The 12454-nt window shown below is 59.5% G+C and overlaps 1 protein-coding gene across 1 annotated transcript; it reads left to right on the top strand.

Moving 5' to 3' along the window:
* The first annotated feature begins 6225 nt into the window (after positions 1 to 6225).
* Positions 6226 to 9575, top strand: OLIG2 (oligodendrocyte transcription factor 2). Its single transcript, XM_049858003.1, has 2 exons — positions 6226 to 6415; positions 7200 to 9575. Exon 2 carries the CDS (start codon positions 7272 to 7274, stop codon positions 8235 to 8237), a length of 966 nt encoding a protein of 321 aa, XP_049713960.1. The 5' UTR covers positions 6226 to 6415; positions 7200 to 7271; the 3' UTR covers positions 8238 to 9575.
* The last annotated feature ends 2879 nt before the right edge of the window (positions 9576 to 12454 follow it).

Raw genomic sequence — 12454 nt, 5'->3', positions numbered from 1 at the left:
CCAATCTGTAGCCGGGCTCCGCCGGATGGCCCCGAACCTGGTGGCCCCGCGCGGTGGCGGATTGCGGAGCGGGACCACACCCGCGCGCCGTTAGGCCCGATCCCAACTTCTCTGCGCGCTCAGCCACAGCGCGCAGCCCGGAGCTGAGGCGCTGGAGAAGCTGCAGGAGAGTCTCCAGAGGGGCCGCCGAGGCTCGCCTGCTGTGCAGTCGGCCACGCCATCGTCTGGTACACCTCTCCTTTCCCGCAGGCCCCGTGCGGCCACGAAGCCAGTGGGCAGCGACCCGAGCCCATCTCTGCCCCACGTAACCTGGACGCAGGTCTCGGCCTCAGGCAGAGAGCAGGCAGGTCTGTCCCGGCTCTGGAGAGACCGGCAGTCGCTCAGTGGTGTCTTCTGTACAGGAGTAACCCAGGGGCATCCTGAGGAGGCGGCGCCGTATTTTCTGGGTGGCCTGTTTGACTGGGGTGTCTGTCTCCCCGTCTCCTTTAGGCCGGGAACCAGCAGTCGCAGGCCTTGTCAGGCACTTTTGAAACTGGTTGAACTAGGGAGGAAAATTGTCCCTTTGACACTATTGCTCTTTTGCGACGCGTGGGAACGCCTACAAAACTTATCACTAGCACTTGCTTAAATCTTTGTGGCGCAACAGTTAAGCGCTTGGCTGCTAACCGAAAGGTTGGCAGTTTGAACCCACCAGTCGCTCTGCAGAAGACAGACCTGGTGATCTGCCTCCCTAAAGATTACAGCCAAGAAAATTCTAAGGGGCAGTTCTGCTGTGTCACATGGGGTCCCTAGAAGTCGGAATTGGTTCCATGGCACCCCACAACATGGAACACTTCCGGGTCTGTCCCTGCTCTGGGACCCGGGAATGCAAGGTGGGTTCGGTCGTGGTGACGACTCTGAAGGCTCTGCTTGCCTAGCGAGTGGAGCCAGATCTTTGGAGGAGAACACAACAAAGGGGGGGGCGGAGGCTCTAGGTGCTATTGGGGGCTCAAGGAGGGGCCCTGGGGAGGTGTTCCAAGCAGGGAGAAGCTTGGGTTGACTCCTTAAAGACTAGTGCAAGACACACACAGATGACCGGAGGAAGGGGGGGGAGGTAAGGACGTGGGTGAAGACGGGTAGGCGCAGTGACCACTGGTTGCTTCAGGTCCTGAGAATTCCATGGGTGGGAGTGGGGATGGGATGCCAGGCCGCCAAAGGCCAGGTCAGGACCCCGCAGGCCATGCTGGGGGGCTTGAACTTGACCCCGATGGCAACGGGGAGACTCTATTTGCTACTTATTATATACATAGTGGAGTGTGCGCTAAATAAAACCTCATCTCCCTCACAGATAGCGAAGCAGGCGGTCCACCGGTTGCCCAGAGAGACTGCCCTTCTGCACGTGGAGGTGAACGGCTCCACCTGCTCCAGGCTTGCAGCCCCCCAGGCCCCAGCACACATGTCCTGTCCCCGGGAACCGGTGGCGCAGAGAAATTGTCACCTGTTCGCAGCTTCCACGGGTCTCTTGGGATCAGGGGACCCCCACCTTCTTCTCCCCACAGTCCCTCCAGGCAGCAAGGGGCTGCAGTAGCCCCCTGCCAGGTTGGGTTTTCCAGTCTGTGTGTTGCAGCCACATTATGCACCAGCGGAAGGACTCTCCACCAGCCAGCCAGGGACACCCCCACAGGTGCCTCCCTACCTGTTCATCCCTAACCTCCACCCTCTGATGGGAGGGTCTCTGCGGGTTAGAGACCTGGGCAGGGAGTGTAGGCTCTGAGCACACCCAGTGCTTGGAGTGTCCACAGGGCTGTGCCTGTGGTGGGGGAAGTGAGGGATGGGGCCAAGCCACAGGGACTCTGGACTTGGGATCCAGTGGACTGGAGACTGAACCCCAACCCCCCACCCCCGTGACCTCCTTCAGTATTCTTATCTGTAAAATGGGAACAACATGCCTCCCTCTCAACACCAAAGGGCTGCTGAGAGGACTAGGTGAGATAACGGTTTGTAAGCTGAGCTCAATAAAAGTTAAGTCCTTTCTGCCCCATCTCACCCCCAAGGTCCTTAGCCTGCCAATTTGGGGTTCAGGTTAACTTCAATGGCCCTGATCAGTCTGGAGTGGCAGGTGGCAGGCACACTGTTTCACAGGAGGAGAGGGTGATCCAGACAGATGTTGGCCTGGAGGATGTGGTGTTGGTCTTGGTTGGTTGCTTTTTGTATATCTGTTGTTTTCCTTTAGCTTTTGGTGTGGCAACCCTACCCCAAGCAGTTCTGCTGGGCCTCTCCCTGGGCCAGCCGCTTCTGATGCCCAAACCTGAGCCAGGCCAGAGCAGGGGCTCCTGTCTCAGTGCTTCATAGTCACCCAAACAGCCTGTGAGCAGAAAGATCACGAGAGGAGTGTGGCATTCAGCCCTCCCCCAGCCAGCAGAATCTGGAAGCAGACTTACTCTTAGAGGCCACAGGGAGCTTCAACAGACCCATTTTTCAGATGAGAACCTGAGGCGGAGAGGGACAACCAGAGATCTCTAAGTCCCTGATGTCCACAGTCCTCCCTAGCTTGTAGGGGGGACCTCTCCCGAGCACCTCCTCGGGCCTCCTGGACCTGCCCCTCTGCTCGATGGACCTTGGGCAAATAGCTACACCTCTCTGGGCCTCAGCTTCCCCATCTGTAAAGTGGGGAGAGTAATGCCTCCCTCATATGGTCACTGAGAGATTAAATGAGATGACTTCTATCAAGACCTGCTAGTGACCAGCACAGCTCAGGTCACTTTCAGTAGTCTCAGTTGTCCTTAGATGGAAGTCATCAGCCCTATTCATTCTAAACTCCCATGCCCTCAGCAATCCACATTACAGACCTCTCGGTTTAGCACTTGGGACAGCAGATAAGCGCAGGAGCCCTCGGCCACGTTTACATGCACTTTACCAGCCACCCTGCACACCAGCTCGTGTGCGTATTGGATATGTGTGCATTCAGAAGTGAGTACCAAGCCTCCGCCACGTGCCAGGCCCTGTGCTTGGCGCTGGGACCCCGGGAAACCAGGATGACCCTGGTAGGCTCAAGAGCTGAGTCTCGTGAGGAAGACAGATGCCATTTGTTTCCCAAATTTTGCCTTCTGAGGGGTCTTAGAGGGCACATTTGGGTGCCAAACGCTGTCACTCCGCGTCCCCCTGGTTTCCGGACCAGGAGCGATGGCTGAAATGCCTTTTTCTTTTCTTTCCTTCTCTGTGTCATGAGCCTCGCCTCCCACAGCCAGGACTGGTGGCTCTGCGCAAAGACTCTGCTCTCCTTGGCAGCCGCGCGGAGACGCGGCCCGAATGCGCCCAGCAACCGGGAGAAGAGAGAGGCGAGAACGGAAGAAAGGCCAGGGAAGGACCAGAGAATCAGTGGGAGACCCGCTGTAGTCCTGTAGTCCCGCGCGAGCCCGCCCAGGCCCGTTTGGCACAAGCTCCGCCCGGGCCGCTAGGCGACCGAGCAAAGGCCGGCCCCGCCACGCACCCGGTCCTTTGTGGGAGGGAAACACAAAGGAGCGAAAAACGCGTCTTCCGTTTTGACAGAGGAGGCCGACAGACCCTGGACGACGGGGCCAGCCAGGAACCCCATGGAGCCGGGGCTGATCAGCCTCAGCGAGTGAGCGCTCAACTCCTCAGGAAGAGGCTTGAGGCCCGGCTGAGCGCGAGGGTGGGAACCGGGACCTGCACGCGGAGCACAGGGCGCAGGTTCGGGCAAAGAGCACCGGGCGAACCCCAGGACGTGCACGCTGGGCGCGGGGCAGAGGTCCCGGGACATACAAGGGCAGACGCCGGAGGCCAGATTTGAGTTTCTGATGATTCCGAATTTCCGGGAAAAAGCTCAGGGAAAAATCCTCGAAGATATAGTGGGCTCTGTCCACAGTCCAATTTGCTCCTGGGCTGTACGAGTCCTCTCCCCTCTCCAACAACTCTCGGGCGAAGGGAGGGTGTTGGGAAGTGCAGCCCAGAGCTGCCCGCCCGAGTCCCCGGGCGAGAGGGCCTGCGGACCGCGAGGTGCCGCTGCACCGCCCCAGAACTGCCACTGCCGCCGCCACTCGGTGGCGCGGGTCTGGGGCATGGAGCGCCCAGATGGGCGTCCACGCGGAAACCTGGCGAGTAGCGCGCTCTTCTGCCTTCGGACTCTGCGTTCCCGGGCTCTAGAAATGCGCCGAGCGGAGGCAGCATCTTTCCCACCACCATCACCTTCGCCCCAGGCCTCCAATCTCAGTTATCCGAGCGCGCGCGTAATGCACCCAAGATCGTGTTCTCCCGCGCACGGTCGGAAACAGGGAGGACACCGGTGCGAAGCAACAAGACTGAACCAGGGCTCTGGGACACGTGCCGCCGTCTGGACTACCTCGCTGCCTTCAACCCAAGTGCGCCCACGTTGCACCTGCTTGTGTTTATTAGACAGACAGGCGGGCGCACAACTCACGCCCTGGCTCGGGTATCCACAGCGCACACCCCCACGCAAGTCTTCATTGCCGGTGGCGGTGGAGGCCCAAAGGGGCGACGCTCAAATACCCGAGCTTTCTCTGCTTCCCACCCCCGCCCCCTTGTTCGTCCGTGTGACAGATTCTCCTAATTGAACGGTTATGGGTCATCCGCGTAGCCGTTGGACGACCTATCACCACGCTTCAGTTCTTAATGTCTTAAATACATATTTAACGGATGGCTGCAGAGCCAGCTGGGAAACACGAGAGTTGGAAAATAATGCTCCAGAAGGCAAGAGACTAGGTGAAGGCGAGAGCCTTCCGGGCTACCCGGTGAACACGGCGGTGGAAGACTTAACACGCAACTAGAGCAATAAAGTGGATTCATTTCTGTATTCGCTTTACCATGTAATTTTGCTACTTGAAAGCGAAACACTTACGTTTATTTGTTGGTTTGCTTGTTTTTAAAATCTCAAGTGCAAATTATAAGTTCTGAAACCACGGAGAAACCAAAGGAAGGTAACAACGGGGGGAGGGGGCAGTAGGGCGGGGCAGTGTGACTGGCTGGCATCTGGGACCTGCAGGAACTCCTGTACTCGAAAGGTACGGAGGTGAGAAATTCAGCTCAGGGGAAAAGTTAGTATTTAGGGAGACGGGCAGCCGCCGGTATTGCAAGGAACAGCCAGTGCACCCAACCACAGTCCAGGTACAGCTGCACTGTAAAGGGCTGGCCACTTTTTCTGAGGCTTGCCGCAGAGGCTGGCTTTTGATTTTTCCCATCTGTAAAATGGATGAGGGCATTGGTACCTCTGAACTACCTCAGTTGGGTGCTTCTTCAGGTCTAGTTTAAATCCTTCTGGGCAAAGACTTTCAGGTTTCTGTGTCAGAGTGGTTAGATCTCGCTGTCTGGTCCACAGAGTCGGGAAGGCTTTGCCCAGACCTGACATTTCTCTTTGCAGACAAACCAGTATTGCCCCCTACCCCACAGTCGCGGTGACTCCTAGGAAGATGATGCTGAGAACACCATCATCTGGCTCCCCTGCTAATAAACGGAGAGGGATGTTGAACTCCGGGCTCGTTCTGTCCATCCTTGTGTTAGCACGGCTCCCGGGTGGAAGTAAGTCGTCCCTGCGCCTACACCATCCTCAGTTCTATGAAGAGTTGTGATTTCTTTCCGAATTCTGCGTCCTGGGGGTGGTCTCCCTCCTTCCTTGCCCGCCTTCCGCCCCCACAGGCCCTACTCCCAGCTGAGGGCGCTCCTGGCTGCTCGCGGAGCTGCGGGAGCCGCCACCTCCTGAGCGCCAAGAAAATGCGAGCTTTGTGCCTGGTAACTGTTTACATCTGGGGCCGAAATGGCAACGTGTTGATGAAGCCCATGAGATGGGGACAGGCAGCGGGCACCAAGAGAGAGGACAGAGAGCGAGAAGATTCCAGCCTGGGCTCCTGGGTCGCGTTGAGTATCAGGTTTGTTGAGCAGGAACACTCAGGCTACCCCAACCCCAATCTAACTCCGTGGTGACTGCATTTTTCTAGACATTTGACAACGTCTCCTCTCTCCCTCGGTCCCCACCGCGCTCTGCCCTAGCTCCTTCGCCTGCGAGCCCACCTCCCCCTCCTTTAGCCTGGAGCTCTCCTTCCCCGGGTCCCTCCTCTCGTCCCTCCCGAAGACTCTCACCGCCGCGGGCGCCCATTGGTTGTGCGCGGGCAGGGGGCGTGCGCCGAGCCCGGAGCGTTTCATTGAGCGGAATTAGCCCCGATGACATCAGCTTCCCAGCCCCCGGGGCGGGCCCAGCTCATTGGCGCGGCCGCCCCTCCAGCACAAGCACATTGTTCCCCGCCCCCGCTCCGACCGCCGCCGTCGCCGCCGCAGCCACCGGGCTATAAAAACCCTCCGAGCCAGGAAAGGTGCGGATCCTTATTATAGACCGCCGCGACCCCAGCGCCTGGAGCCAATTCTCCGCTGCGGCTTTTCGGAGCGAGCTCTTGGAATCGCACCCACAGTAAGTGTCCCCGCCCCTCAGTAACTCGGCCTGGAACCCAGGGACAGACGCCCTCCAACTCGTCTGTGACCAGGATGCTCGGATGGAGGGGCCCCGACCCCGGCCCTGCCCGCCAGTTCCCCAGAGCCACCTCGCCGCCTTGACCCTCCCCACACTCCCCGCAGCATCCCCTTCGCCCAAAAGCGAGAAGTCCGGGCCACAAGAGCTCCCTCTGCCCAAACCTCCGCCAGCTAGCGCGCTCCCCTTGGCCCGGTTGCCGCACGCCGAACCCGGGCGCCGTGCGGACGCAGGGGGCGTGTGTGCGTGGGTGTGTTTGCTGCGCGGTGTCAAAGGAGATGAGGTGGATGCGTTTGAGGAACCAAAGAAACACTTCTCTATGTCGATCTCCACCCTCCCTCAGAGAAAAGCCCTCACTTGCCACTTGTTTCTCCAGCCCTGGATACCCAGCCTGCCCTTGCGCAACGGAAGGCACAAACCTCCCGGACACCGCCTTCGCAGTCCCGGATTGTGAGGGCCACTCAGTGCTCCCTGGAATCAAACAACCTGTGGATGGGAGCAGTGGGGAGGTGGTAGGAAGAGACAGCGATTCGTTGGGGGTATTTGCATGTGGCTAGCTGGAAGGCCAGAGATAGCAGCGAGGTGGACGTGGTGCGGCCCGCCACCCGCGCCTGGATGTGGCGCTGCGATGCAGGCGGGAGCAGCGGGATTTCTCTCGCACGGACTCAGTGTCTCTCTCTGTCTCTGTTTCTCTCTCTTTGGCTCTCGTTTCCCCTCCTCTCCGTAGGAGGCGTGCGTGGAAGCTCCGCAGACCGAGGGAGGGAGGACCCTGCAGCAGCTGAGCCTACCGCCTGGGGCCATGGACTCTGACGCCAGCTTGGTGTCTAGCCGCCCGTCGTCGCCAGAGCCCGATGACCTTTTCCTGCCGGCTCGGAGCAAGGGCAGCGGCGGCAGCGGCTTCTCGGGGGGCACCGTGTCCTCCTCTACACCAAGCGACTGTCCGCCTGAGCTGAGCACCGAGCTGCGCGGCGCCATGGGCGCGGCGGGTGCGCACGCCGGGGACAAGCTGGGCGGCGGTGGCTTCAAGTCCTCCTCGTCCAGCACCTCCTCGTCCACATCGTCGGCGGCCGCATCGTCCACCAAGAAGGACAAGAAGCAGATGACGGAACCCGAGCTGCAGCAGCTGCGCCTCAAGATCAACAGCCGCGAGCGCAAGCGCATGCACGACCTCAACATCGCCATGGACGGGCTGCGCGAGGTCATGCCCTACGCGCACGGCCCGTCGGTGCGCAAGCTCTCCAAGATCGCCACCCTGCTGCTGGCACGCAATTACATCCTCATGCTCACCAACTCGCTGGAGGAGATGAAGCGGCTGGTGAGCGAGATCTACGGCGGCCACCACGCCGGCTTCCACCCGTCGGCCTGCGGGGGCCTGGCGCACTCTGCGCCCCTGCCCGCCGCCACGGCGCACCCGGCGGCCGCGCACGCCGCGCACCACCCAGCGGTGCACCACCCCATCCTGCCACCGGCAGCCGCCGCTGCAGCCGCCGCCGCAGCTGCGGCGGTGTCCAGCGCCTCCCTGCCCGGCTCGGGGCTGTCATCGGTTGGCTCCATCCGTCCCCCTCATGGCCTGCTCAAGTCTCCGTCGGCGGCCGCGGCGGCCCCTCTGGGGGCCGGGGGCGGCGGCAGCGGGGGCAGCAGCAGCTTCCAGCACTGGGGCGGCATGCCCTGCCCCTGCAGCATGTGCCAGGTGCCACCGCCGCACCATCACGTGTCGGCCATGGGCGCGGGCAGCCTGCCGCGCCTCACCTCCGACGCCAAGTGAGCCGGCCCGCGCCAGTGAGTTCTGGCAAGCGGGGGCGGAGGCTGCGCGGAAGCAAGGACTGGCCTGAGCTGGACCAGGGAGCTCTATTCCAAGGAGGCAGCGCAGGACCAAGGGCCGGGTGGGGGGCGCTGGTGGGGACTCCAGAGCCAGGGACTCGAAGCAATGCGGCCGCGCACTGAGGAGTAGGGAGTGAGAGGGCATTCTCCCCCAGACTTGTTAGTTAGTCCTCTGGGCTTTAAACAGAGCTGGTCAGGTAGACACACTTTATAAAAAGGCACCGCTGTGTGCATCCCTCCCTCCACCTCACCTCTCCAGAAAAACATTCTAAAAACTTTGATTTGCCCGGGAACACGGCCGGCTGCCTAGGCCGGCCGGGGCAGCACTTCGTTACAGGGAGGCGTCGGGGACTTCCCCTCCGTCCTCGCCTTCCTCCTTTCTTGGCAGTGGGGACTGGAGAGCCGCATCCCGGAGCAACCGCCGCGGCCTTCTCTCGAGGCTCGTCCCTGGCCCGGGGCGGGGCAAGCAGTTAGTTGGTGGTGGCCTTGGGTACCACATGCACTTACGGCCCTGTCCAGTCTCCACGGCAGGGAAAACCCACAACCGTCCGAGAACCTGGCCGCTCCGCCCTGTCGCTCCTGTTGGTTTGGTGGTTTGTGGTTTTCTAATAAATCTGTCGTTCCTTTTTCAAAAGTACAAGCAAGCTTATAGGCGGCCAGAATAGAAACACTTGTGGAATGGGCTAACACAAAACTGCAGACTTTGGGGGCGAGTATTTTTTAGTTATGATTTTAAAACAAACTGTCTTCTTCCTTCCCCCCTCCCCTATCAGAGCACAAAGTGATTTGGTTTCTTACCCGATTGGGGGCGGTCATTTTGGTACTTGGGAGTTTGTCAGAACTAAAATGCTGTTGAAGTGAATGTAGCATGGGTTATTTGGGGGTTTCAGTTGTGTTTTTTCTTTCTTTCTTGGATGGGTGAATACAGTATCAGTCAGGAGGTAAGTGCGCGCTGCTAAATCGTTTGCTCACGTGACTGAGCCCCACCGGAATTTAAGCTGGGTTTCCTCTATATTGGTTTCTTTCTCTCTCTCTTTTTTTTTTTTTTGCCAAATTTAACACAAATGGCCAACTCGCCACGTGCTTCCTGGGTCAGCGCAAACTGCCCGCGCGCTGCTTGCCTTGCAATCTCGGCTTCATAGCGTCCGCAGGGCAACACCCCTCCTTGATGGCTGCCCCTTGCAGAGAGTGTATCATCTGTTTTATTTTTGTAAAAAAAGGGAAAAAAAGTGCTAAATAATATTTATTACTTGTTTGGTTGCAAAAACGAAATAAATGATCGAGTGTTGAGATTTTAAATAAAATGTGAAGCAAGCCGGGCGTTTTCCATTGGTGTGGGGGAGGGGTGGGGGAGGTGGCTCGTGGAGCCTGGTACTTCGCTGGCCGAGGCTTGAGGCTGCCTCGCGAAGTGGGTGCAGGACGCGATCCCTTGCTACCGGATTTGGGGACCATTTCACTGGGTTTCTCCTGAGAAAAAAAAGGGGGTAATTTGTCTCTTTGCCATCCACCCATTCTCTTTAAAACACGTTCTGAGCTCTCTTCTGACAACTTGCTTTTCTGTGTTTTTCTTTTCCTACGTCTAATTCAGAACCCACTTTCCTTCGGGTGAGGATTAAGTTTTAATTGGAAGTGAAACTTTCCTTCCCCGCACGCGGAATTTAGGGCCTTCGGGGCCAGGGCAGTGCCTGCCGCGAGGTTCCTGGCGCTCAGGCCACCTCCCTGCCCTGTTTTTCTTGCCTCTCTCCTCCCAGGCGGTCCCGGGCTCCCATCCCGCCCTGACAGCCCTGAGAGCTCTCTCGGCTTCAGCTGCGGCCCAGCCACGTGGGGCTCCATCCCGAAGGGCTGCCCGCGAAGAGCTACGGGAGAGTGGGGTGCTGGATCCCCCCACCCTGCGCTCTCTTCCCCGCGCTGCACCCTCCCCAGCCTTGCACCGCAAAGGGTCGGGCGCAGGGAACCCGGCAGCGAGGCAAGTGTCCTAGGGACGCGCTGCGGTTTTCTCCTCTGCCCCGGGCGGCCACAGTCTTTTCGAAGCCACTGGATTCTTCACAACCCAAAATTGTAATGCAAATCTAGGACGTGGCTCTTAGGGAAGGTTCTGGGTAGAAATGAAAAAGCTTGGCTCTCCGGGTCAAGGGAGAGGACAGACCGTGGGGCTGTCTCTGGGCTGGCGGGCTGGCCCGAAAACGTGCTCCCCGGAAAAGAGTGTGTGGTGTGGGCACAATGGCCCAGGGCCCTCTTGGCACTTCTTTGGTGGCCACTGGAGGAAGGCCCGTGGCAACTTGGGGGTGGAGAAGATTTCCCTGTTTGGAGCCCGGTTTCTAGGGTGTGGTCACTAAGCCGGGCCCACACAGGATCCCCTTACCCAGGCCTGAGGGCATGTCCACCCCTAGCTGGGGACTGCACTTCCCAGTCCTCCAGCGGATCAAGTCGGCTGCTGGCCAGAAGGGAGGGCGTCCGGGCCGGCTGCTGTAGGCCTCGTCCCGGCTTCGCTTCTCAGCGGAGGCTGAGAGATTCGGAGGAGGCGGGCGGGAGCGACACTGCGCAAATATAAGATATGGGTAGGGCCCAAACCCAAACGCACTGCCATCTAGTCGATTCCGATCCAGAAGTCTGTGATCTTTACGAAAGCAGATCGGAACATCTGATTGCCACATCTTTCTCCCGGATTCAAACAGCGGACCTTTCGGTTAGCAGCTCAGGGCTTAAGCACTATGCCACCAGGGCTCCTGAGGATAGGGCGACGCCTAGAAACTTGTGTCCCGAAATCTCATTTGAAATGAAAGTAAGAATTCAAAACTACTCCCGGCTCCAGGCACAGACACACATCGGGGCGGGGTACCGGGGAGGCGGATCTCTGCTGGTAGGAGCTGAGAATCCTCCCAAGTGGGAGTGGGGTCTTCATCGCGTTTGCGGTTTCTTTCCCCGCAAGGCACCGCATGTGCGGGCGAGGGATTTGGGTATGCGCGCTGTGTGCGTGGAGGCGGAGTTGTCTAGGGAAATCAATCAAGTCTCCCTCCATCCCCTACCCAAGCTCGCGACCAGGGTCTAGTCGCCAGCCAGGTTACAACCGACCTCCCAAGAAGGGGCTGAGTCCAGCCAGGCTCCGGGCCCTCTCGAGATCCACCCGCCTGCATTGCACGCCCAACCCAGGCCCGCGGCCACCACTTGTGGGAGCAGCGCGTCCCCAGATGCCGAGGAGGAGCACAGGAGCGCAGGCGCAAGGCCGCCGGGGGCAGGTGGCTCCTCGCCGAGGGTGGCCGGGGACTTGGGAGAGGCTGGGGTCTCAGGCAGTGGCTGGGGTTTGGCGAGCGGCGGGAGTAGACCTTGCATCCGGGTTGACTTCGGTGGGCCCTTAATTGGGACCAGGCACCCCACTGAAAGAGGGGAAGGTAAAACGAAGTTAGAGAAGCAGTCTGAGAGCGACGCGGTCTGCAGAGCCCCAGCGCGGCCGGTTTCCTCCCTGGGGGCCTCAGGCCGAAGATTCTCTATGGGCAGCAGCTCAGCGTCCCCCCGTTGCCCTCGAGACCCCCAGCTTTCAGCGGCGCGACCCAGGGACTTCCTGCCGTCATCAGCCGCCAAGTCTGCGAGATAAACTCCTTCCCTCGGAGCTTGGCTGACGGAAAGCTGAAAGCTGAGGCGGCAGCGCGGAGTGAACAGGGTCCGATCACTCTTCACAGCCTCTAGGACCCAGGACACTGACATCCGGCTCCCATTCCACATCTGGACAGAAGTCACAGAGAAATGACAATTCCCTGGGCAGCCAGAGGTCTCCGCTGGAGGGACTGGGAGCTGGAGGCCGCACCAGAGCCCTGGGGTGCTGCTGGGCCACTGTCACTGTTGGGCTGGCAAGTTCCAGGTTTCAGGGATTGATGGTGAGCATTGGGAGATGGCATCCCCCAGGCCTCATGTGCACCTCAGTCGGTGAACAAACTTGGTGGTCACGCTTTCAGCCTCTAATGTGGCTGTCAATTCCTGGGTGCCCAGGATGCACAGTGATCCCAGCCTGGCAAGTCCCAGCCTGGAACCAACTACGTGTCCCAAGGCCAATACGTTGGGTTTAAGCCCCCTAAATGCTCTCATAGGAAACCCTGGTGGCTTAGTGGTTAAGAGCTATGGCTGCTAACCAAAAGTTCAGCAGTTCGAATCCACCAGGTGCTGCTT

The sequence above is a fragment of the Elephas maximus genome, chromosome 18 (genome assembly GCF_024166365.1).
Source record: "Elephas maximus indicus isolate mEleMax1 chromosome 18, mEleMax1 primary haplotype, whole genome shotgun sequence".
Lineage (NCBI taxonomy): Eukaryota > Metazoa > Chordata > Mammalia > Proboscidea > Elephantidae > Elephas > Elephas maximus.
Note: the sequence above shows the minus strand (reverse complement) of the source record. Positions and strands in the feature narration are given on the sequence as shown.

What these genes read in the sequence shown, in the direction of transcription:
- OLIG2 (XM_049858003.1), top strand. Translation starts at nt 7,272, where the DNA reads ATGGACTCTGACGCCAGCTTGGTGTCTAGCCGCCCGTCGTCGCCAGAG.